The sequence below is a fragment of the Dama dama genome, chromosome 6, assembly GCF_033118175.1.
Source record: "Dama dama isolate Ldn47 chromosome 6, ASM3311817v1, whole genome shotgun sequence".
In the NCBI taxonomy this organism is placed as follows: Eukaryota; Metazoa; Chordata; class Mammalia; order Artiodactyla; family Cervidae; genus Dama; species Dama dama.
In genome coordinates, this window is record NC_083686.1 from 286,016 (window position 1) to 310,827 (window position 24,812).

Here is a 24,812-nt window from a genome sequence, read left to right on the forward strand (position 1 = left end):
CCTGATTGGCGTGGAGGGCCACATGGGCAGAACTGGAGGCCGGGCCCCCATGGGGCTCAGGCTCTGGTAGGGGCCCGTCAGACCTGATGCCAAGAGGCACCCCTGCAGTGGGGTCCTTGCCCGGGTGTCACCCGTCACGCCGTTGGCGACACACGGGGCTTTCTTCCCGAGGGTCCTGCCCTCCTCGAAGGCTGCTGAGTGTCTGGAGACTTCATGCACCTTCGCGTCCTTGGTGAAGTCTTCCCCCGCTGATCCCCACCGAGGCCTCCTGAGTCCGCGTCCCTGCAGTTGTCCTTGGGTGGTGACCTTCGCTGCCAGCCTGCCTTCTGTTTACCAGCTCACGTTCTGTGGGGAAGGGCACCCCTTCCTTGCCTGTCTGTCCGTGTGGCCTCATAGGCTCCTGTGTTACTCCGCTGACCGCCAGCAGTGATGGTTGCTGTCCCGGCTCTAAGCACAGAGGTCCGCCAGGTCCTCGCCCGGCCAGGGCCGGCTGCACGTCCAGCGGTGCTGGCTCCTGCGGCAGAGGCAGTGTGCACCCTCAGCCCAGGGCTGCCCAGAGCGGTCACTCCCAGGGGGCAGAGCTGAGGGCAAGTGGGCATGTCCGTACTCGTGTACACACATCTGTAGAGTGGGCATGTCCACACTCGTGCACACATATCTGTAGAGTGGGCGTGCCCACACTCATGTGCACACACATCTGTAGAGTGGGCGTGTCCACACGTGCACACACATCTGTAGAGTGGGCGTGCCCACACTCATGCACACACATCTGTAGAGTGGGCGTGTCCACACGTGTACACATATCTGTAAAGTGGGCGTGCCCACACTCATGCATACACATCTGTAGAGTGGGTGTGCCCACACTCGTGCACACACATCTGTAGAGTGGGCGTGTCCACACGTGCACACACATCTGTAAAGTGGGCGTGCCCACACTTGTGCACACACATCTGCAGAGTGGGTGCGTCCACACGTGCACACATATCTGTAGAGTGGGCATGCCCACACTCGTGAACACACATCTGTAGAGTGGGCATGTCTACACATGCACACACATCTGTAAAGTGGGCGTGCCCACACTCATGTGCACACACATCTGTAGAGTGGGCGTGTCCACTTGTGTACACACATCTGTAGAGTGGGTGTGTCCACACGTGCACACATATCTGTAGAGTGGGTGTGTCCACACGTGCACACATATCTGTAGAGTGGGCGTGCCCACACTCGTGCACACACATCTGTAAAGTGGGCGTGCCCACACTCATGTGCACACACATCTGTAGAGTGGGCATGTCCACACGCGTACACACATCTGTAGAGTGGGCGTGCCCACACTCGTGCACACACATCTGTAAAGTGGGCATGCCCACACTCATGTGCACACACATCTGTAGAGTGGGCATGTCCACACGCGTACACACATCTGTAGAGTGGGCGTGCCCACACGTGCACACACATCCGTAGAGTGGGCATGTCCACACGTGCACACATATCTGTAGAGTGGGCGTGCCCACACTCATGTGCACACACATCTGTAGAGTGGGCATGTCCACACGTGCACACATATCTGTAGAGTAGGCGTGCCCACACTCATGTGCACAGACATCTGTAGAGTGAGTGGGCGTGTCCACACTCATGCACACATTGTATCTGTTTGCCTGCTGCTACTAAAGATGAGTTCACACCGATCTTGATCCTGGTCTGTGTGATTTGGAGCCGGTTTTGGCCTGGCTGTCGGGCTGGTGGCAAGTGTGAGCCTGTCAGGCGTGTGAACAGTGCACAGTGAGTCAAGGGCACGGTGCTAGTAGGCTCAGTTGGGCAGGTGGTAGACAGCACCTCAGGCCCTGGCATCCAGTGGAGTTCTCATCCCGTCTCCGCTTCGCTGGGTGACGACTTGGGTTCCTCCCCCTTCCGTTACCGCCCATTTCTTCGGCTCCATGGGGCGCACAGGCCCTTCTTCATGGAGCCGGCCTCAGCAGGTCCGAGTGGTCAGGCAGGCTCCGCACAGCACCTGGTGACCGTGACACCGAGAGCCTGGCCCCGTAGACTTAGGTTTGCTTCCTGGGGCCCGTGGAGCCCCTGTGGGAATGACCCTCATCTCTCCTGACAGCTAGGGGCTGCGGGAGAGGGCTGTCTAGTGGGGACCCCCTGCAGGCTCTCGCCTGCGAGCCTCCCGTCCTACTTTCTGTGACAGTCACGGGGCATTGTTGCTGGTGCCGTGGCCCTCGCGTGTCCAGGGGGACTGCGCCCGGCGCCGTGCTGGGTGCCTCAGTCTGTCCTGATGGTTGCTTCTGGGCTTTGGTGTAAGGTGACGGTTTAGTCTCAAGTCGGGGCCTCCCCGGGGTCCGGTGCGGCCTCATCTGCCCACCCGGCCCTCTCCTTCCCTCTGCCTGTCTTCAGACAGCGCTGAGCCGGGAACGTCTGCGCGGGAGCCGGGAGCCTCGTGCGCTGTGTCTGCGGGTGAGGCCTCGCCATCCAGCCCAGTGCCCAGTGTGCCGTGGGCCTCCTGAGCCTTGGCCTCCATCTCCCGGGGCGTTACTGCCTCTGGGCAGAGTTGTCAGTGATCCTGGTCGTGGAAGCTCCTTGTACCCTGCGCGGTGTACCATCCAGAGGCGTCTCCTGCTCAAGCCACAGCGAGTGTCCCGGAAGCTGGTGGCCAAGTGGAGTCTCAGGGTCTCACTGGCCGGTGGGCCGGCCAGGCGTTCAGGGCTACAGTCTAGGTGCAGGCGGCGCTACTCGTCTCAGAGCTTCCCTCTCCGGGAAGCGCCTTCCTGCTCACAGCCTGCAGGTGGCTTCTCCCATATCTCCTCCGAGCCTCTTGCGCCCCAGAAGGGCCCTGTGGCAACACGGTCACCTGGGGACTCCAGTGGGGATCCTGTCTCAGGAGCCTTTTGCTCCATGAGGTGACACACAGGTTTTGGGGAGGATGTAGCTTCTTCGGGGCTGTTTCTCCTGCGCAGCCTTCTATTAGGGCGATGACGACAGACCCTGCCCTTGTGAGCCGTTGGTCTGGGAGGGGGAGCCAGTCAGAGCCGCCGCAGCTCTGGAGGGCGGCTCTGGGGCAGGGGTGGTGCGTCCACGCTCCGCGCACGGTGACAGACATTTGGACTTAGGATGCTGTTGTGCCCTGTGCTTCCTGGGGATGTGATCCCCTACTGCTCACCTGTGTCATCTTATCAGAGGAGCCAGAGCTCTAGACGGACCCTGTCCTGCCCAGCACGGCCTGCCGGCTCCCTTGCCTCCCCTCCCGCAGCTCCAGAAAACTCTCCTGCCTTGCGCCGCCTCACCAGCCGACCTCGTGGGTTCTGAGCAGGAGGAGCAGGAGGGGGGCCTGGAAGGAGCAGCAGTGTGCGTGCAGCCTGGTGCTGCCGCGGGGCGGGTGACCTGGTCCACGGCGGGTGACTGCCTGCCTCATGGTGGAAGCGGGGTCTCAGGGTGCGGACCTGGCCTGGTAGGAGCAGGGGGATCTGACCTGGTGGGAGCGGGGGGACCCCACCTGGAGGGAATGGAGGGACCTGACCTGGTGGGAGCCGGGGGGCGGAACCTGACCTGGTGGGAGCAGGTGGACCTGATCTGGTGGGAATGGGGGGACCTGACCTGGTGGGAGTGGGGGTAGGACCTGGCCTCAGCCCTCCTCATGCTGAGCTCCTCCTGGCCACACTGGAGCTGGATTTATGTTGAACTTGAACCTTTGATGAAACATCAGATTACATCATACTTTGGTTAATATGCTTTTTTCTCTTGTAGAAGCCAAAGATGTTGACCAGAAAGATTAAACTCTGGGACATAAACGCCCACATCACCTGCCGCCTGTGTAGTGGATACCTCATCGATGCAACCACGGTGACTGAGTGTCTGCACACATGTGCGTGCAGAGTGTTCCATCCTCTAACACTTGGGCTTTTTTCCCCAGAGCATTTACTCACACACAGAGCAAGACCCAGCAGCAGAAATAAAGGAGATCCTGAAGATAAATGAGAAAAGTTATCTGAAGTTAAAACACTGGGGGTAATTTCAGTATAAGAGGTATCATTTGAGAAAGCTAAATAAATGCAAGAAAAGCTTAGTTATTTGTATGTAACAGCTAAAGCCTTACATGTGGTGTGACAGAATATTGGTTTTTAGTGGCCCGAAGTGTTTTTACCATTTGCAAATGAATTCCTTAAACTTTGTGCTCCCTGCCCACCACGGCCACTGGCCTGTTGCAGGCTTTAGCTTGCAGCTGGTGCTGAACGTGGGTGTCCTCCTCCTTCAAACACCGCATCCCCCCCAGCCTTCACAAGCAGGCTGGATCCTGGGGGGCTGACCCGGGCACTTCCTAAGGTTAAGCGAATCCTTTGACAGTGAGGATCTTTGATCTTGTATTTCTCACTTTAGAAGATGCTTGCCAGTTTTGATAGAAATTTTATTTTAAAGGTAATTGTATTTTAGATATCGGTTGGCAGTATTTTATGGTACATTCACTGAATCTTATCCCATTTGGTCGTGCAGAGAAGTTCTGGTGCTTTCTTAGGCTAACGTAGAATTTACCTGTTTACTGCTGTGACGGGCGCCCCGTGATGGGCGTGAGGGCGCCTTCCTCCTCCAGTCTGTGTCCTCCATGGGAGGTGGGCCCAGGCGACGGGCCTGTCCCTGGGGGCCCGGGGTGGGGGGCCAGTGGGAGGAGCACCCCTGACTGCCACTGATGCGCGCCCCCCCGCAGTCTGCCGCAGCTGCCTGGTGAAGTACCTGGAGGAGAACAACACCTGCCCCACATGCAGGATCGTCATCCACCAGAGCCACCCCCTGCAGTACATCGGGTGAGCGCCTCGGGGCGGGGGGCCCTGCCGAAGGGGGGCTCCTGTCTGCAGGAGGCGTGTCGGGCTCGTTTCGCCCCCATCCTGTCCTTGTGGCTCCACAGAGCTTCAGGAGAAGGCGAGGGGTCAGGGAGTAGGAAATACAGAGGATGTCGTGTACTGGAGGCTGGCTCTGTTGTGTGCGTGGATACGTGTGTGTGTGTGTGATCTACATGTTCACATCAACATGAGTGTCCAGACATGAGAGGTGCTCCTTGCGCAGGTCCTGGTCAGGGACGTTTGAGAAACCCCCTCTGGTCTGGCACAGCCCAAGACTGCCTGACGCCTGCAGGACTTGAGAAGCCCAGCTGGCGGGGGGCGCTGGTCGCCAAGGGGTCTTGCCTGTGTCCTTCTCTGAGTGTTCACCAGCATCTGGCGTCCACACTCTGACGTGTCAGCTCAGGTCCTGTGTCACTCTTGCTGGCCCAGACACTTTTATAAGTACAAACTAGAAGCAGAATTCAACTAAAATTCCAGTTTGTGATTGTGGAGTTTGTTATTGTTACATAGAAAAGGTTTGAGAATTAGAGGATTGACATTTTTGGCTAACCTACCTGTTCTGTTCTTTTGCCAGTCATGACAGAACCATGCAGGATATTGTTTACAAATTGGTCCCAGGCCTCCAAGAGGGTAAGTGTCAGAACCTCCCCCTGGACCTCTGTGTCCTCAGCAGGGCCTCCAAGGGCCTTTTCGTTCAGGGGTCCTGGCTTTGGATGTCTCGCTTGGCCCTGCCCTGGGCTCCCTGCCGTCTGCGCGCTGGTCTCGTCCGCCTTCGCTCACGCGTCTCTCTGTGTTCTGGGGACCCCGGTGCCTGGCACGTGTGCAGCCCTGGCCAGGCCCCGGGGGCAGAGCAGGGGGGGCCTCCTGCTCGTGCTGCCTGGAGGTGGAGCCAGGAACCCTGTGTCGGCCAAGTTTAACCGGATTTAAACTTTAAATACAAGCTTTAAGTCGATCTTAAGAGACTTGAGCAGAAATACTGTGTGGTACAAGTATCCTGAGAGTGGGAATGGCCGTTCTCTCCGCAGTTCTGAGCCCTGAGACTATCTTGTCCTTGGTGACGGGTGACCCATTCAGAGTGGAGAGTGGGAATGGCCATTCTCTCCACAGTCCTGAGCCCTGAGACTGTCTTGTCCTTGGTGAAGGGTGATCCATTCAGAGTGGAGAGTGGGAATGGCCGTTCTCTCTGCGGTCCTGAGCGCTGAGACTGTCTTGTCCTTGGTGACGGGTGACCCATTCAGAGTGGAGAGTGGGAATGGCCGTTCTCTCCGCAGTCCTGAGCCCTGAGACTGTCTTGTCCTTGGTGAAGGGTGATCCATCCAGAGTGGGTGCTGGATGGTGGGGCGGTGCCAGCTGATGAAACCTAGGTGCAGCTTTCTTTCCAAGATAAGAGGCAGCAGTTCATTTGGGAGTGTTCTCTCACCATTGTGTTTCAGAAGGTTGTGATTTAAAGAACAGGCTTATTCCATTAGCTCAGTAGATGTCACATGTGACTTTTAAGATACAACTTAGGGAGTAATACTGTTAAAGTCTTCTTTCACTGTTCACAGAATTCATTCAAGAAAGAAGAATTTAAATTTTCTAAGTAACTATATGTAGAAACTGTCATCTTTCAATAGTTGAAGAAGGGTTTTCTACTTCCATGGTGGCTCAGATGGTAAGGAATCTACCTGCAGTGCGGGAGATCTGGTTCTGATCCCCTGGAGAAGGGAATGGCCACCCACTCCAGTATTCTTGCCTGGAGAAGCCCATGGACAGAGGAGCCTGGCGGCTGCAGTCCATAAAATCAGAAAGAGTCGGACATGACTGAGCAGCTAACACTTTCTTTTCTAGTGCTGGGGAAAGGCAAAGAATACACGAAAATAAAATACTGATAGTGTTAAAAATTATTCTAGGGTGTCTTAAACATGCTAAGATTTCATAAAGCACCCGGTGTGCTTCTGGCCTAGAGTCCAGAGCTGTCAACTTGGTCGCCGTCCCTGTTTCAGCCAGAGATGTTGCCATTTGTTTCCCCAAAGAGGCTTCTTCTTGAAACAGGGAGTTCAGCACCTCTGTAAACTGAGAGCGTGATGCCAACTTCATGTTGGCTCGTGGGTGGGGCCGTCCTGTCTCTCACAGTTTGGCTAAGCCCAGGCCCTCGGTCCCCACGTTCCCGTGTGCAGCTGAGATGGAGAGGCCCCGTGCGATTCTGGCCCCTCCCAGGTGGGACAGTCCACAGGACTTCACGGGTGTGGTCCCGCAGAGCCGCAGCTCATGAGTCCCGGTGACCCAGTGTGTGTCCCTGCGTGGGTCCCTGAGTGTCAGCATGTGTCCCAGCGTGTCACCAGCGTGTGTCACTGCGTTTGTCCCTGCGTGTCACCAGCGTGTGTCCCTGAGTCTGTCCCAACGTGTGTCACCAGTGTGTGTCCCTGCATGTCACCAGCTTGTGTCCCTGAGTGTCAGCATGTGTCCCAGCGTGTCACCAGCTTGTGTCCCTGCGTGTCACCAGCGCTTGTCACTGTGTGTGTCCCTGCGTGTCACCAGCTTGTGTCCCTGAGTGTCAGCATGTGTCCCAGCGTGTCACCAGCTTGTGTCCCTGCGTGTCACCAGCGCTTGTCACTGTGTGTGTCCCTGCGTGTCACCAGCTTGTGTCCCTGAGTGTCAGCATGTGTCCCAGCATGTCACCAGCTTGTGTCCCTGCGTGTCACCAGCGCGTGTTACTAGCGCGTCACTGTGTGTGTCCCTGCATGTCACCAGCTTGTGTCCCTGAGTGTCAGCATGTGTCCCAGCATGTCACCAGCTTGTGTCCCAGCGTGTCACCAGCTTGTGTCCCTGCCTGTCACCAGCGTGTGTCACTGCATGTGTCCCTGCATGTCACCAGCTTGTGTCCCTGAGTGTCAGCATGTGTCCCAGCATGTCACCAGCTTGTGTCCCTGCGTGTCACCAGCATGTGTCCCTGCGTGTCACCAGTGTGTGTCCCAATGTGTCACCAGCACGTGTCACTGCGTGTCATCAGCTTGTGTCCCTGAGTGTCAGCATGTGTCCCTGTGTGTCACCAGCATGTGTCACTGCGTGTCACCAGCGTGTGTCCCTGAGTCTGTCCCAATGTGTGTCACCAGTATGTGTCCCTGCATGTCACCAGCTTGTGTCCCTGAGTGTCAGCATGTGTCCCAGAGTGTCACCAGCGTGTGTCCCTGAGTCTGTCCCAACGTGAGTCACTAGTGTGTGTCCCTGCATGTCACCAGCTTGTGTCCCTGCGTGTCAGCGTGTGTCCCAGCATGTCACCAGCTTGTGTCCCAGCGTGTCACCAGCTTGTGTCCCTGCCTGTCACCAGCGCGTGTCACTGTGTGTGTCCCTGCGTGTCACCAGCTTGTGTCCCTGAGTGTCAGCATGTGTCCCAGCGTGTCACCAGCTTGTGTCCCTGCGTGTCACCAGCATGTGTCCCTGCGTGTCACCAGAGTGTGTCCCAGCGTGTCACCAGCACGTGTCACTGCGTGTGTCCCTGCGTGTCACCAGCTTGTGTCCCTGAGTGTCAGCATGTGTCCCAGCGTGTCACCAGCGCGTGTCACTGCGTGTGTCCCTGCGTGTCACCAGTGTGTGTCCCTGAGTCTACCCCAGCATGTGTCCCTATGTCTGTCACCACTGTGTCCCAGCACAGCAGTTAGGTTAGCTTTCTCTTGTGCACCCACGGTTGGGAGTGGGTGGTGGTGTCTCACGTGTGCTGTTGACCGGAGTTGTGAGGCTCTGTGCTCCTGTCTGGACATGTCTGCTGGACAGGATGAGGCTGGCAGGGAGGCACACTTCTGATTGGCCTGCCCCTGTTGCCTGGTGCTAAGCATGGAGGTTGTTTCTGATACTTCAGTGTTGGAAATAAGGCTTTATCTCCTTAGGTACTTACCTGATTATTTCCTTGGGATACACTAGTAGCAGTTTTTGAAGTCACCTTGATTCTGGGAAACATTGAGGGCAGGAGGAGAAGGGGGCAACAGAGGATGAGATGGTTGGATGGCATCACTGACTCAATAGACATGAGTTTGAGCAAACTCCAGAAGGTAGTGAAGGACAGGGAAGCCTGGCGTGCTGCAGTCCATGGAGTCATAAACAGTTGGACACAGGTTAGCTACTGAACTACAACCTTCCTGAAAAGTTATCCCAATTGACGTTTCCGTACCTGTGTGTATCTGACATCGAGGATTGTTATTTTCAGTTCTTTTTCATTTTGATAGGTAAAAATTAAAGAAATAGGAATTAAAACTAGGTACAGGCAGACCTCAGAAATACTGCAGGTTCAGCTTCAGACTGTCGTGATAAAGCAAGTGTCGCAACAGGGTGAATCACATCAATCTTTTGGTTTCCCAGTGCCTATGAAAGTTATGTTCACATTATACTGTGGGCTACTGAGTGTATAACAGCATTATGGCTAAAAAGTAGTGTATATCTCTTAGTTAAAAACACAGAATGAAAAGAAAACAATTAAAATAATAACATCAAAGTTCCCTGATCACAGATACCATAAGAAATATAATAACAATGGAAAAGTTTGAAATATTGTGAGTATTAGCAAAATGTGGCGCAAATTGGGCTTTGCGTGTTTGGTTCCAGCGCCCCCCAGCTCTGCGCTGGACTAGCGCGTCAGTCAGTTCTGAGAGGCCTCCCTCCTTCCTTCTTAGCCTGCTGCCTCATGCATTCATATTTTCCTGCACAGTTGGGTATTTTGCAGCATCTGCCTGAGTCTAGGACGTGACCAGGGCATTTCCTGGCCCTCACAGAGCTCCTGGTATGTAGGAAGGGCGCTGTGTAGTGGGTCACCTGCGCATAGGTCTTTCCCACAGTGTGTCTTACGGTTTCTGGTCTGGGTTAGGTTTCCTTTGTGCCCTGCTGCGTGGCCCTGAGCGGTGGCCGCCGCTTCGTTACCTGGGTATGAGCCACTCCTCAGTAGCCGCCTGTGTCACAGAGTCGGCCCTTCCCAGGGGCGTGCGAGGACCCAGCCTGGACAACTGTCCTCTTGCCTCCCGGCCCGGCCCCGCTCATGTCTGAGCCCGACGGCCGGGCTGGAGGCTGCTTGCTGCCCAACTCCATCCCCTCCGTCCAGTAGAGACCCCTCCCCCGTGGTGGGCGGCTCCGGCCCCCAGGACTGACGAGCCGCGGTTCCCAGCCGTGGACACCGCGAGCACCCTTCTGCCAGGCTCACCTGGAGGCCTGTCCTGGGGGAGCCAGTGACACCTACACTCAGCGGGGCCCAGGCCACACCCTGGCACACGGCCCAAGTCACACAGCTGGCAGCTGCCCTGAAATTCCAGAGGGCACGGTCCAAAGTTGTTCATTTCTCATGGGTAGCAGCCTTCAGACCTTTTCATCCAAACCTGCCCTTTTTTTCATGTGATAATATTTGTGTGCAGAATTTTAATATAATCCATCGCCTGCCTAAGATTAAGGATTACATGTTAATTTTTCATAGCGGAAATGAGAAAGCAGAGGGAATTCTACCACAAGTTAGGCCTAGAAGTGCCTGGAGACATCAAGGGGGAGACGTGTTCTGCAAAGCAGCACCTGGACCCCCACCGAAATGGTGAGTGGCTGCGTCTCACCTGCACGAGCCCCTGCAGGTTCCCAACGGGAGTGGTGGGCGTCAGTATCCCTGTGGAGCTGACAGGACCGGGGGGTGCTGAGGAGCGGGGTCCCAGTCCCAGGGCTTACGTGGAGGGCCATGGGGGGTACCTGCAGGGGCCCCAGAGCTGCCTGGAGGTGGGGTGTGCAGGGACCACGTGTGCACGATGGGCCTCCCAGGGCTCTTCTCCCAATTTGCCTGTTTTCTTACGGAAAGGCCAACTTCTCTTTGGCTTTGATGGAAAATTAGTGGTGCTTTGAATCTGTACGTATTGTAACAGTGTATTCAAACCTTTGACTCCATGGGCCACACAGATTCCTAAGCACTCTGGTCTGTTCTGTGCATCTCTGAGCATCTGTGAAGGGGAGGCCTTGGCTGCCGGCTCAGAGGAGCAGGGGCTGCATGCCTGCTGGCTCGGGGCCTGGGAGCCAGGAACCCCGTCTTTCCCGAGCTGGAGGCCTGACTTTTAAAGCCGTGTGGGACCAGCGCGAGCTCTGGGAGCCGTGCTGTTGGGCAGAGTTGAGGCCTGACACCTGGTCACGGCAGCCTGCCCGGGACCCACCCCCACTGCAGCCTTGCGACTGAGGCCCTGTCGACCAGCGCTCCTCCGACTCTTAGGCGTGTGAACTCCTGTCACCGTGGGATTTCGTAGCGTTTGAGTGTTCTGTGGGGGAAAAATAACGGTTTAACACTTTGGATATCATGATGCAGTCTTTTGTTTTTGCTAAAAGGAGAAACCAAAGCGGACGACAGTTCGAATAAAGAGGCAGCAGAGGAGAAACAGGAGGAAGACGGTGATTACCACCGGAGCGACGAGCAGGTGGGCGCGTGGCCCGGCCTCGGGGGGTCTCCCCTGACAGGAAGGGCTGGGAGAAAGGGAGCAGGTGGGCGTGCGGCCCGGCCTCGGGGGGTGTCTCCCCTGACAGGAAGGGCCGGGAGAAAGGGAGCAGGTGGGCGCGCGGCCCAGCCTCGGGGGGGGGGGAGGGGTCTCCCTTGACTGGAAGGGCCGGGAGAAAGGGAGCAGGTGGGCATGCGGCCCAGCCTCGGGGGGTGTCTCCCCTGACAGGAAGGGCTGGGAGAAAGGGAGCAGGTGGGCGCGCGGCCCAGCCTTGGGGGGGTGTCTCCCTTGACTGGAAGGGCTGGGAGAAAGGGAGCAGGTGGGCATGCGGCCCGGCCTCGGGGGTGTCTCCCCTGACAGGAAGGGCCGGGAGAAAGGGAGCAGGTGGGCGCGCGGCCCAGCCTCGGGGGGGTCTCCCTTGACTGGAAGGGCCGGGAGGAAAGGAGCCAGCAGGCTCTCCCCTGACAGGAAGGGCCGGGAGGAAGGGAGCAGGTGGGCGCACGGCCCAGCCTCGGGGGGGTCTCCCCTGACAGGAAGGGCCAGGAGGAAGGGAGCAGGTGGGCGCGCGGCCTGGCCTTGGGGGGGTCTCCCCTGACAGGAAGGGCCAGGAGGAAGGGAGCAGGTGGGCGCGCAGCCTGGCCTTGGGGGGTCTCCCCTGACAGGAAGGGCCAGGAGGAAGGGAGCAGGTGGGCACATGGCCTGGCCTTGGGGGGTCTCCCCTGACAGGAAGGGCCAGGAGGAAGGGAGCAGGTGGGCGCGCGGCCTGGCCTTGGGGGGGTCTCCCATGACAGGAAGGGCCAGGAGGAAGGGAGCAGGTGGGCGCGCAGCCTGGCCTTGGGGGGTCTCCCCTGACAGGAAGGGCCAGGAGGAAGGGAGCAGGTGGGCACATGGCCTGGCCTTGGGGGGTCTCCCCTGACAGGAAGGGCCAGGAGGAAGGGAGCAGGTGGGCACGCGGCCTGGCCTTGGGGGGGTCTCCCGTGACAGGAAGGGCCAGGAGGAAGGGAGCAGGTGGGCGCGCGGCCCAGCCTCGGGGGGGGGGGGGGGGTCTCCCTTGACTGGAAGGGCCGGGAGAAAGGGAGCAGGTGGGCATGCGGCCCAGCCTCGGGGGGTGTCTCCCCTGACAGGAAGGGCTGGGAGGAAGGGAGCAGGTGGGCACATGGCCTGGCCTTGGGTGGTCTCCCCTGACAGGAAGGGCCAGGAGAAAGGGAGCAGGTGGGCGTGTGGCCCGGCCTCGGGGGGTGTCTCCCCTGACAGGAAGGGCCGGGAGAAAGGGAGCAGGTGGGCGCGCGGCCCAGCCTCGGGGGGGGAGGGGTCTCCCTTGACTGGAAGGGCTGGGAGAAAGGGAGCAGGTGGGCATGCGGCCCAGCCTCGGCGGGGGGGTCTCCCTTGACTGGAAGGGCTGGGAGAAAGGGAGCAGGTGGGCATGCGGCCCAGCCTCGGGGTGGGGGGTCTCCCTTGACTGGAAGGGCTAGGAGAAAGGGAGCAGGTGGGCATGCGGCCCGGCCTCGGGGGTGTCTCCCCTGACAGGAAGGGCCGGGAGAAAGGGAGCAGGTGGGTGCGCGGCCCAGCCTCGGGGGGGTCTCCCTTGACTGGAAGGGCCGGGAGGAAAGGAGCCAGCAGGCTCTCCCCTGACAGGAAGGGCCAGGAGGAAGGGAGCAGGTGGGCGCACGGCCCAGCCTCGGGGGGGTCTCCCCTGACAGGAAGGGCCAGGAGGAAGGGAGCAGGTGGGCGCGCAGCCTGGCCTTGGGGGGTCTCCCCTGACAGGAAGGGCCAGGAGGAAGGGAGCAGGTGGGCACATGGCCTGGCCTTGGGGGGTCTCCCCTGACAGGAAGGGCCAGGAGGAAGGGAGCAGGTGGGCGCGCAGCCTGGCCTTGGGGGGGCTCCCCTGACAGGAAGGGCCAGGAGGAAGGGAGCAGGTGGGCACATGGCCTGGCCTTGGGGGGTCTCCCCTGACAGGAAGGGCCAGGAGGAAGGGAGCAGGTGGGCGCGCGGCCTGGCCTTGGGGGAGTCTCCCGTGACAGGAAGGGCCAGGAGGAAGGGAGCAGGTGGGCGTGCAGCCTGGCCTTGGGGGGTCTCCCCTGACAGGAAGGGCCAGGAGGAAGGGAGCAGGTGGGCACATGGCCTGGCCTTGGGGGGTCTCCCCTGACAGGAAGGGCCAGGAGGAAGGGAGCAGGTGGGCACGCAGCCTGGCCTTGGGGGCGTCTCCCGTGACAGGAAGGGCCAGGAGGAAGGGAGCAGGTGGGCGCGCGGCCCAGCCTCGGGGGGTGTCTCCCCTGACAGGAAGGACCAGGAGGAAGGGAGCAGGTGGGCGCGCGGCCTGGCCTTGGGGGTGTCTCCCCTGACAGGAAGGGCCAGGAAGAAGGGAGCAGGTGGGCGCGCGGCCTGGCCTCAGGGGGCCGTCCCCTCACAGAGACGAACCGGGAGGAGGGCACAGCAGAGACAGTCGTGCACCCACCGGCGGCTCTCTGAGTCTCTCCTGACCCCTCCTCTCCTCTCCTCTCTCCTCCTCCTCCTTTTGGCTGCACAGCTTGTGGGATCTTAGTTTCCAGGGGCTGAACCTGCGCCCTCAGCAGTGAGAGCACCGCCTGGCAACCGCTGGACGGCCAGGAGCTCCCCTTCTGTGGCTAATTGCCCGAGTGACCCCTACCCACTGCAGAGTGCTTTAGGAACGGAAAGGTTAAAGCGGGTGCCTTCAGCGGGGAGTGGGGGGACGGCGTCTTCCGTGCAAACTGCAGTGAAAATAACCAGGACGGAGCCCGCTGTTGGTGGCACTCACTGTCAGGGATCAGGGGAGAATCACTGGGCCCTCACGGCGATGCTGCTGAGAACGCGGCGGTGTCACACCTCCCCGTCTGGCACCTCCCCGTCTGCGGGCTTCTATTAGCGCGCCTTGACTTGGAGGCTCCAGTGGTCCTCACACTCCCTGATGGAACAGTTGTCTCTTCAGCGTCAGAATAAGAAAATGTCCACCCTTGGCTGTCACTCAGCATGACTTGGGAGGCCCTGGACCCAACAATCGGGAGATAGGAACGCGAGCTGGGCGTGCTATGACTCTTGGGCACACGCATGTGACTCAGCTCCTCGAGGTGCTGAGACCCCTTTTCCAGTGGTAGGACCAGCGTGTCAGAGTCAGAGGGTGGGTGGCTTTGTTCAGAAAATTAGTAAGAACTTTAAGGCAGCCTAGCAATAAATGTGAGAGACCAAAACAAAGATACCAGAACCTTCTGGAAGAACACAGAGAAAATTGCATAATTGGGTGTTCCTGGATGGAAGGTTGACCTTAGGATTCGAGTTCTCCTGAAATTAATCTCAGTGGTTGTGACTGTAATCAATTTTATAAATAGGAATGTAACCAACTGCTTCTGAAGCTCATCTGAGAGAAGAGAAAGTCGGCAATAGCCATGAGAACTTAGGGTCTTGGCTGTAGCAGAATATATGTGTAACATATCCATGCACACACATTTATACATATAGGCTCCTTAGGAGACACTGAGATTCAGTTCCAGATCATTGTAATAAAACAAATCATGAGTTTTTTTATTTCCCAGTGCATATAAAAGCTATGCTTCCACTATATTGTGGTCTATCAAGTGTGAGGTTTTGTTATATCTAAAAAACAACATTATTTAGTTGCTAAGTTGTGCCCAAGTGTTTTGCAACCCCATGAACTGTAACCCTCCAGGCTCCTCTGTCCATAGGATCTCCCAGGCAAGAATACTGCAGTGAGTTGCCGTTTCCTTCTCCAGGGGATCTTCCCAACCCAGAGATCGAACCCACATCTCATGCATCTCCTGCATTGCAGGCAGATTCTTGACCGCAGAGCCACCAGGGAAGCCCTCAGAGGGGAAAGAAAAAAAGATACATTCCTTAATTAAAAGATACTTTATTGCCAAACAGTGCTAGCCATCATCTACCACAAACATTCAATTCATAAAAAACACAGTATCTGTGAAGTGCAATAAAGCAAAGTCTGCCTATGTATATATTCTGACATATGGCAGCTCAGTGGTAAAGAACCTGTCTGCAGTGCAGGAGATGCACTAGACGTGGGTTTGATCCCTGGGTTGGGAAGATCCCCTGGAAAAGGAAATGGCAACCCACTCCAGTATTCTTGCCTGGGAAATCCCCTGGACAAAGGAGCCTGGTGGGCTGCACTCTACAGGGTTGCAAAAGAGTCGGACACTACTGAGCAACTAAACACACATACATATATATATATTTAAGAAGTGAAATATATGTGTATATATGCACACTGACATTTATTACAGACATGATTAGCATAGTGTGGTTGTAAGGATAGAATAGCGGAACCTTAATTTTCCAGTTTATATGCTTCTGTGTTGTTGAAAACTTTCCCCGGGTGCCGCAGGAAGAGAAACATCTCTGAAGTGTGGGAGGGTGCTCCAATGTGTCTCAGTGAACAGAGAGAAGAACAAACACTGGGGTGCAGGACACCTCCCTGGGGCCCATGTCTCCGCCTTTCTACATCCTGTTGGACTTGGAAGTCTCACTGGGGCCTGGGTCAGGCTGCTGGCCCAGCCTCTTCAGGTGCAGGGTGGGCTATCTTGTTAACCCCTGTTCTGTCAGTTTTAAACCTCCAGCGTTTATCTTTATTGTTACTAAATTTTGCCCTTTTTATCACAAACATGCCAAAGAGGTGTCTGTGTGATTGGTTGCTCTCAGAGGAGCCAGCAGGCTGTCCCGGGGACGGGGGCACAGGCCCCACTGCGCCCCTTTGAGGCCACACGTCCACGCCAGTCTGCGCCTCGCGTGCTGTTCTGTTGTTGGCCCCAAGGAAGGCAGAGCGGGGGTGGCCGTGGCCGGAGACAGGGGCCTGCTGGAACCCCCAGGTGTGAGGAGCAGGGGCGGGACAGGGCCTGCAGGGAGGGAAGGCTGGGGGCAGGGCCGCCAGGCTGGAGCCAAGGGTGGGCGGGGACTGGGTGGCAGGGCCTTGGGCAGGTGGTGGTGCAGGTGCCCGGAGCTTGGCCTGGGACGCACCCAAAAACCTGGGGGACCTGCTGGGCTCTACCGACCTGGGTTCTGAGTCTTCATGTTTATGATGTAGCTACAGACCATAGACGCTACAGAACAGGCGCCTTTTCTCAGTTAAAATTGACTTCTGAGCTTGTTTTTGAGGTGTGTCACGCGGCCACTTCGCACGGGGGCCATGTGACGTGGTGCCACGGTGGGCCCTGCGGTGTGTCCTGGGCGCGTGCACGGCTCAGGCCTCGGAACAAGGATCCCACTGGTTTCTGTCTGGTGTTCCGACTATTCCAGCCCTCACAGACTCCTGGGTGCTGGCCTTGGTCTTCCTGGCACATCTCCACGCACTGTTTGTGCCAGACTCCGGGGTCTGTGATCTGTTTGGTTGCCCGTCCGCCTCCAGCTCCTCGGGCGGCCCTTGCTTCCTTCACGAGGATTCTTGCTGTGTTCATGGGTGTGTGTTGCATGTTCTGATGTAATCATTTCACAGGAACTGTGTGTATCTGTTTAGCTTTGGTATCAAGGGGAGAAGTCTCAGAGCTGGAGATAGTCTCTCTCTCCCATTTTCATTTTCTAGGAAAGTTTGTATAAGATTGAGAACATCCATTTTATTGAATATTTTGTTTAAACTTCCCATGAAGCCATCAGATCTTAATTTTTTTGAAGATGGGTAGGAAGATTTTAAACTATACATTAAATTTCCTTAATGATTTTAATCCTTCTCAAATCTTTTGTTCCTTTTTTAGATTATTTGGTAAGTTATATTTTTTCTAGGAAAGTTTCTACTTGGACTTAGGTTTTCACAGAATTCTTTTGTCTGTCTTTGGGCTTTGCCAAGTGTCTGGTTATTTCTCTATTGCTCTTCCTAGTATCCCACTGGTGTCTCCTGCTTTTTTGGTCATTCTTGCCAGAGATGGAGCCACATTCTTTTCTGTTAATCATTCCTTCTTTCTGCTCTGTGTTCCCTTTTCTTCCTTCTCTACTTTCTTGGGTTGAACATTCTTTAATATATGCATTGGAAATTTTGAACATCAGATCTTACAAACAAGGCTGCAGTAATCAAGACATTGTGTTGCAGTTGTTAAGGTAGATTTTTTAATCATTGTGGAGTGTGGAAATAAGCCCTTAGATTCAAGGTTATTTGATTCCAGCACAGGTGCCATGGCCCTTCCTGAGGAAAGAACAGTGTCTTAGATGGTGCTGGGACAGCTGGACACCCACGTGCAGAAGATTCACTCAATGCCCTTGCCTCTCACCACATGGAAAGTGAAAGTGAAAGTCGCTCAGTTGCGCCCAGCTCTTTGCGACCCCACGGACTATACAGTCTGTGGAATTCTCCAGGCCAGAATACTGGAGTGGGTAGCCTTCTCCTTCTCCACGGGATCTTCCCAACCCAGAGATTGAACCCAGGTCTCCTGCATTGCAGGTGGATTCTTTACCAACTGAGCTATCAGGGAAGCCCAAGTTAACTCAAAATGTAAGGGCTCAAACCTGGAAACTTTTCAGGAAAACATGAGAGAAACTCCTTAGCATCTTGGGTTAGGCTTGTAGTTCTCAGATTCAAAACCAAGAACATAACTCAGGAAAGAAAACTGATGTAAGAAAATTCATCAAATGAAGAAATACTGCTCTTGGGATGCCCTGGTGGTCCAGTGGCTGAGATTCTGTGCTTCCCCTTTGAGGCACGGCTCAGCCGCTGGTCAGGGAGCTGAGATTCCTCAAGCCACATGGCGCAGCCAAAAGGAATTGCTACTCTTCAAAAGACACTACTGGGAAAAATTTAAAAGACCACAGACTGGGAGAAAATATTAGCAAATGACATTTCTGAAAAGGACTTTTATCTAGGATATGTAACTCTTAATAAGAAGATGAACAATCCAATTAACAAATCGGCAGACATTTTATCAAAGAAGAATTACAAATGTTTAATAGTCACATTCCCTGGTAGCTCAGCTGGTAAAGAATCTCCCTGCAGTGCAGGAGACCTAGAAAGATACCCTGGAGAAGGGAAGGGCTACCCACTCCAGTATTCAGGCCTGGAGGATTCCATGGACAGAGGAGCCTGGCAGGCTACAGACCATGGGGTCTCAAAGAGTCAGATTTGACTGAGCAGCTTTCACTAATAGTCACATGAAAAATGTGTTCAACATCATCAGTCATTAGGAAAATGCAGATTAAAACCATAATGAAATAGCATTTTACACTCACAAGATGGCTGTAATCAGAAAGATGGTGACAGGTGTCGGCAGGAAGGTGGAGAAGTGCGAGGTGCTGCCGTGCACTTGAGTCTCCGCACTTGACTGTGTGAAAGAAGTCAGATGGGAAGACTCCGTTGTATGATCCCATCTGTAGACTGTCCAGGAGAGGCTGGTCCACAGATGCAGGCCAAGGGTGGCTGCCCGGGTGGGGCGGATTGACCACCAAAACTGCGACGGTCTTTATGAGGTGATGGGTCTGACCTCAGACTGTGTGGCGTGGTGGTTGCACAACTCTAAGTTGACTAAAACTTACTGAATTGTATACTTAAAACATATATGTAAATTATACTGCAACGAAGCTGTTAAAAAATTACAAACATGCTTTTAACTTAGTGCTTTTAAATAAGTAATACATTTGAGTACTTCCTGATGGTTCAGTGGCTGAGACTCCCCTGCAGGGGCCCCAGGTTCAATCCCTGGTCTGGGAAATAAGGTCCTGCATGTGGGACAGTGTGGTCGGAAACACAGATAGGTAATGCACTTACACGGTCCTGAGGGCAGTGTGCGGTGAGAGGGGTATGTGTCGCTGTCCCGAGTTCCCCTTCGTAGGGTGCACTTCGTGGTCACTCCCGTGCTTGCACAGACTGGGCTTTCCAGAGTGCTCTGCAGCTCTGTGCACCCCCTCCCTGACGGCCCAGCCCACGGCCTCCTGCTCCTGTTGCTGGGGGGCCTGTGGCTTCTTCCTCTTGTCTCCCCTAAACAGCAGCAGGGCTCTCCTGCTGCCTGGGCGCCTCCTTAACCCCAGCTAGTCCGTCTGCTTCGGGCTCTTTCTTCCTGAGCTGCCGCTTCTCGTTTCTTGTACTTGTGTTCTGTCTTCGTGTGCTGGTGACATCATTCCACTTCCTCTCTGAATGATAGTTTGGTTCTTCCTTTCTGGTGACACGGTGGGAAGCCCCGTGACTGGGCTCAGCTCCTGAGCACCAGCCCCTCGTGCAGACCCACCCGGCCCCCTGGGCCTAGGTCCCCGGTGCTCGGAGGGGTCCTTAATGTCTGGGTGCAGATTTCCTCTGATTTCCTTTGTTTTAGATTCTTTTGCTTCCTGGCGTTGAGGACTTAATGTCTTGCATCATTTGGGGGCATCCTTTTGCCTTTATTTTCTCTTTTTCCTCTGGCCTCTTGTGATTTTCAGACTCTGGTCTGTCTTCGTGTGTCTTACCTTTCCTTTGTTTTCTTATTTTAATTGATACCTCAGTGTCTATACTTCTTTTGGGTAATTTGTTCACATTGATCTTTCAGAAAATTGATCTGCGTTCAGCTGAGACTAATCTGTGGTTTGACCAGCCGTTGACTTTTTAATTTGAATGAATGTTTTTTATTTTTAGAAGTTATATTTGAATATCTTTTATTCAAAAGATACCTGCCTGTTCTTTATTCATAGTTATATTCATAGTTATACTTTTAATTCCTTCTTTCATATCTAGTAATTTTAGTCATATATATTTCAGTTACTAATGATTCTTCTCTTGTTTGAGTTTTGGGGTCCTGGTTTTTTGGCACACCCTAACCATTCCTGGAGAAAGGCTTGCCCCTGAGTGAGGCGAGGCGTCTCAGGTGGGGCCAGCTCAGCAGTGCAGCGTGGCCAGGCTGTCCCTCCGCTGCGTCTGCCATCTGGAGTCGCTTTACTTAGTTTGTTGTCTTGAAGTTCCTTGTCACACGCTGAGTACTCTGACCCTAACCGTGAACTTGAGACTTGGTGCTTTTGCTCAGAGTCCTCTGCCCTCTAGTGAGCTGGCGATGCGTGCTGCCTCCTGGTGACCCTCTCTGGATGAGGGGTCCATGGTGCCGCCACGTGTGATGTCTTTGCTGAGTCCTCCGCCCTCTAGTGAGCTGGCCGAGCGTGATGTGCCCCTTGGTGGCCCTTCCTGGGTGTGGGGGCCGTGGTGGCTGCTATGTGATGTCTCTTCTCGTCATTCCTGCGAACACTTGGCCTCTGTGGAGACGCGTGTATGTCCTGCCAGCTAGAAGCTTTTACAACAGGATTTCCACCTTTGTCGGTTTAACTCTGAGGCTAGCATGTACTGCCACAATAAATAAATAATTCTCGGGTTTACTTTAAAGAACTGTATTAATAAAACAGAATTAATAGTTAGATTGTTTTTCACAAAATGGTAAAAATAAACAGATTTTAAGGTAGTGCGTTTAGGTCAAAACAGATTTATGATTTCCAAAATGTCTGCAGTTTTAGGTTTAACAGGATCGGTAGATGGCTAGGAAAGCCTCCGGGGAGTAGCCCCGTGGCGAGCTTCGGTGCACCTCCCCAGCTGAGCCCTTTCTCTCGCAGGTAAGCATCTGTCTGGAATGCAACAGCAGCAAACTGCGGGGCTTGAAGCGAAAATGGATCCGCTGCTCAGCCCAGGCCACAGTCCTGCATCTGAAGAAGTTCATTGCCAAAAAACTTAACCTCTCATCTTTCAACGAGGTAAACAGAAACTGTAATGAGTCACTTCTTACTTGTAGAAGTGATACTTCTGAAGTTCTTTGGATTTGTTTGTTTTTTACAATTTTGTTTGGAGATTTTCAATCAGAAAAAAAAGTCTTGTGTGTTGAGTACTCCCAGTTAGTGTGATAGTAAATAGTGATGAAGGCAGTGGACGCCCAGAACCCATGAACATGGAGGCCAATGCTAAGAGAAGAGGCGATGCCAATGGGATGGCAGTGAGATATGTTACAGATTTTCACCGCAGGAGAGATTCTGGTCTTTAATTTCACAAACGGATGGGGATGGATAGAATGGGTGGGTAGACAGAGAAGATACTTCCAAGTTCTGATGAATGCTGAGACTAACATAAAACCTGTGCAGAGCAGAGCGGTCCCAGAGGGAGAGCAAGCACACTCGCTAGGGGTCTCGGACGCCCTCCTGAGGGCATTCACTTCTGCTCACACGTGGCTTGTCTGCAGGAGCTGGCCATGCAGAAGCGTCAGGAGAAGGCCCTGTGGGATGTAAAGCCAGGGACTCATGATGAAAACAGCCCTTAGGCTGCGAGGAAAGTGGTGTTGGGGTTCAGAAAAGGAAGCAGGAGAGGCCAGTTGGGGGAAGTCTGGCAGAAGCCCCAGGAGAGTGGGCCAGTGAGGACAGAGAGAGGAGGCCAGCTTCTGAGATGTACGTCAGAGAAGAGTGGGTTGGACATAGCCCCCCACGGAACTGTGCCCACACCCCAACCCCACAACCTGTAATCATGACCTTTTTGGAAAAAAGATCTTTCCAGATGTGATGAAGTTAAGAGTCTTTAGCTGAAATAATCCTGCATTGACCCTAAATCCAATGACATGTGCCCGTACAAATGTGAGGGAGAGGGAACTATGAGACACACAAAGAGGAGAACACGGTGTGAAGATGGAGACAAGATTGGGGTGATGTGACCACAAGGCAAGGGATGCCTGGAGCCCCCAGAAGCTGGTCTGGTTTCTTCTATAATAAAATGTTAGAGGAGAGGGATGAATTCAAGAATGAACTGCCAAACAAAAAGGAACCTACAGCCTATCCAGATTGTAAAAAGATGGTAATATTAGGAATTTGACTGTTAGAAAAACACTCTAGAGAGAAAGCCAAGTGTGTAGCTGTTCAACCTTTTGCTAAAGGGTTTAGTTGTTTGACTCACGGTGGCTCGGCTGTCTCATGGGAGGAGTAGAGAGGAGTTACCCGAGAGAGAGCCACAGGATGTTCATGTCAGTGGCCTGGGTCTGGGGCACCTGGGAGACCCACAGTGTTTTTAAGAATGTGGCAGAACCACCACCAGCTTGGGCTGAAGGGGACAGAGACAGGAAGAAATGAGAGAAGGCTGTCAGACTTCCAAGATTCTACCAGCGGGAAATAGGCTGGTAAGAGCTGCTCAGCTGCCAAGGTGAGCCACCCCAGAGGGTGAGGCCAGCACGGGCCCAAGAGAGCAGAACCTTGACCCACAGTGATGTGTTCTCAGTTCTTGAGATCAAATAGAACTTCCATACTGGATTTCAAATGTTATGGAGACCAGTGATGTCTTTATGCCTTCTAATATAGCTCCCTTTTGGACTAAGAATACCTATCCTGTCCCACACTTGGATTTTGGAAGCAAATAATGTGTTTTCTAGTTTCACAGATCCGCAGTTGGAGGCTTCCCTGTTAGCTCAGGCGGTAAAGCATTCTATCTACAGTGCGGGAGACATGGGTTCGATCCCTGGAGAAGGGAGTGGCATTCTTGCCCACCCCCACCCCCACCCCCCAAAACAGATCCGCAGTTGGAGAGGAATTTTTCCTCGGGATGCATCATACTCAGAGTCTCACCCATAGCTGATTCCTGTGATTTAGAAAATAAGCTCTGAGACTTTGAACTGATGATGTGAAGTTGAGATTTGGGGTTCTGGAGTTGATGCTAGAGTGGCTTGAGTCTCTTTGAGCTAAAAAAATGCATGCGGGGTGGATGTGGGTTTTATGGGGTCAGAAGGCAGACTGTTGTAGGTTAAGTGGTGACCCTGCAAAAAATATACATTCACTTTGTAATCCTGAGAACATCTGAATACATCTTTATTTGAAAAAAGGTTTTTGTAGACATGCAAAGAATGTTGGAGTGAAGAGACCTCCTGGATTATCGTGGTGGGCTGTAAATCCAGTGACTGGTGTCCTTAGAAGAGCAGACACAAATTGTCTCAGTAGATTTTCAAGGATGTTATACAAAGTATCTTCTCATACCACAGCTGCATGAGGTTAGAAATAAATAACCAAAGGAAAACTGGAAAATTCACAAAATTGTGGAAATTAAGCAACCAGTGGATCAAAGGAGAAATCAAAGAGTGATTAGAAAATACTTAGAGACAAATAAAAACAAAAATCCAACATATCAAAACTAATGATGCGGTGAAAACAGTACTAAGGGGGAGGTTTATAGCTGTAAACAAGGAAAGATCTCAAAACAAGGAAGATCTCAAATCAGCAAACTCAGTTTACAACGTAAGGATCTAGAAAAAGACTAAGCTAAACCCAAAGCTAGCAGGAAGAAAAGAATAATACAGATTAGAGCAGAAATAAACAAAATAGAAAATAGAAAAACAATAGAGAAGATCAACAGTTTTTCAAAAAGATCAACAGTATTGACAAACTTTGAGCTAGAGGGGCTAAGAAAGAGGACTTAAGTTATATAGTCTGACATGGAAGTAGGGACATCACTTCCGTTTCTTCAGATATAGATTTTCAGAGAGCACTCTGAGCAGTTGTGTGCCAGCAGATTGGATGACCTAGATGAAATGGACAAATACCTAGAAACACAAGGCCTACCACGACAGTCACAAAGAAATAGGAGATTTGAATAGACCTGTAACTGGTAAAGGAGATTGAATCACCAATCAGAAAATCTTGCAACAAAAAAAAAAGTCCTGGACCTGATGGCTTCCCTGAATTCTACCAAGCCTTTAAAAAACTAATATCAATCCTTCTCAAACTTTTCTAAAAGACTGAAGAGGAGAACCACTTTCTAACTCATTTCATGAGATCAGTATAACCCTGAGAAAGCCAGATAAAGACACTACAAGAAAACTGCACAATATCCCTTGTTAACATTGATGCAAAAAATTCTCAACAAAATAGTAATAAACAGAATTCAACATATTAAAAGGATTTACACACCATACCTAAGTGGGTTTCAAGGGATTAGATTTGATAGAGTGCCTGAAGAACTATGGATGTAGGTTTGTGAAATTGTACAGGAGTCAGTGATTGAGATCATCCCCAAAAAAGGAATGCAAAAGGCAAAATGGCTGTCTGAGGAGGCCTTACAAATAGCTATGAAAAGAAGAGAGGCTAAAGGCAAAGAAGAAAAGAAAAGATATACCCATCTGAATGCAGAGTTCCCAAGAATAGCAAGGAGAGATAAGAAAGCCTTTCTCAGTGATCAATGCAAAGAAATAGAGGAAAACAATAGAATGGGAAAGACTAGAGATCTCTTCAAGAAAATTAGAGATACCAAGGGAACATCATGCAAAGATAGGCACAATAAAGGACAGAAATGGTATGGACCTAACAGAAGCAGAAGATATTAAAGGGAGGTGGCAAGAATACACAAAAGAACTATACAAAAAAGATCTTCATGACCCAGATATTCACGATGGCGTGATCACTCACCTAGAGCCAGACATCCTGGAATGCAAAGTCAAGTGGGCCTTAGGAAGCACCACTATGAGCAAAGCTAGTGGAGATAATGGAATTCCAGTTGAACTATTTCAAGTCCTAAAAGATTTGCTGTGAACGCGGCACTCAATATGCCAGCAAATCTGGAAAACTCAGCAGTGGGCACAGGACTGGAGAAGGTCAGTTTTCATTCCATTCCCAAAGAAAGGCAATGCCA

The 24,812-nt window shown here is 53.3% G+C and overlaps 1 protein-coding gene across 4 annotated transcripts in view; it reads left to right on the forward strand.

The window, feature by feature from the left end:
- The window catches only part of PCGF3 (polycomb group ring finger 3), a 52,751-nt gene that overhangs the window by 18,374 nt on the left and 9,565 nt on the right, over window positions 1-24,812 (forward strand). For all 4 annotated transcript variants that reach the window (XM_061145311.1, XM_061145312.1, XM_061145313.1 and 1 more), the window contains 6 exons: window positions 3,748-3,865; window positions 4,703-4,799; window positions 5,410-5,465; window positions 10,270-10,380; window positions 11,151-11,239; window positions 20,780-20,917. In XM_061145311.1, coding sequence (XP_061001294.1) covers window positions 3,757-3,865; window positions 4,703-4,799; window positions 5,410-5,465; window positions 10,270-10,380; window positions 11,151-11,239; window positions 20,780-20,917 — 600 coding nt within the window. In that variant the 5' untranslated portion in view covers window positions 3,748-3,756. The remainder of the gene's footprint in view (window positions 1-3,747; window positions 3,866-4,702; window positions 4,800-5,409; window positions 5,466-10,269; window positions 10,381-11,150; window positions 11,240-20,779; window positions 20,918-24,812) is intronic.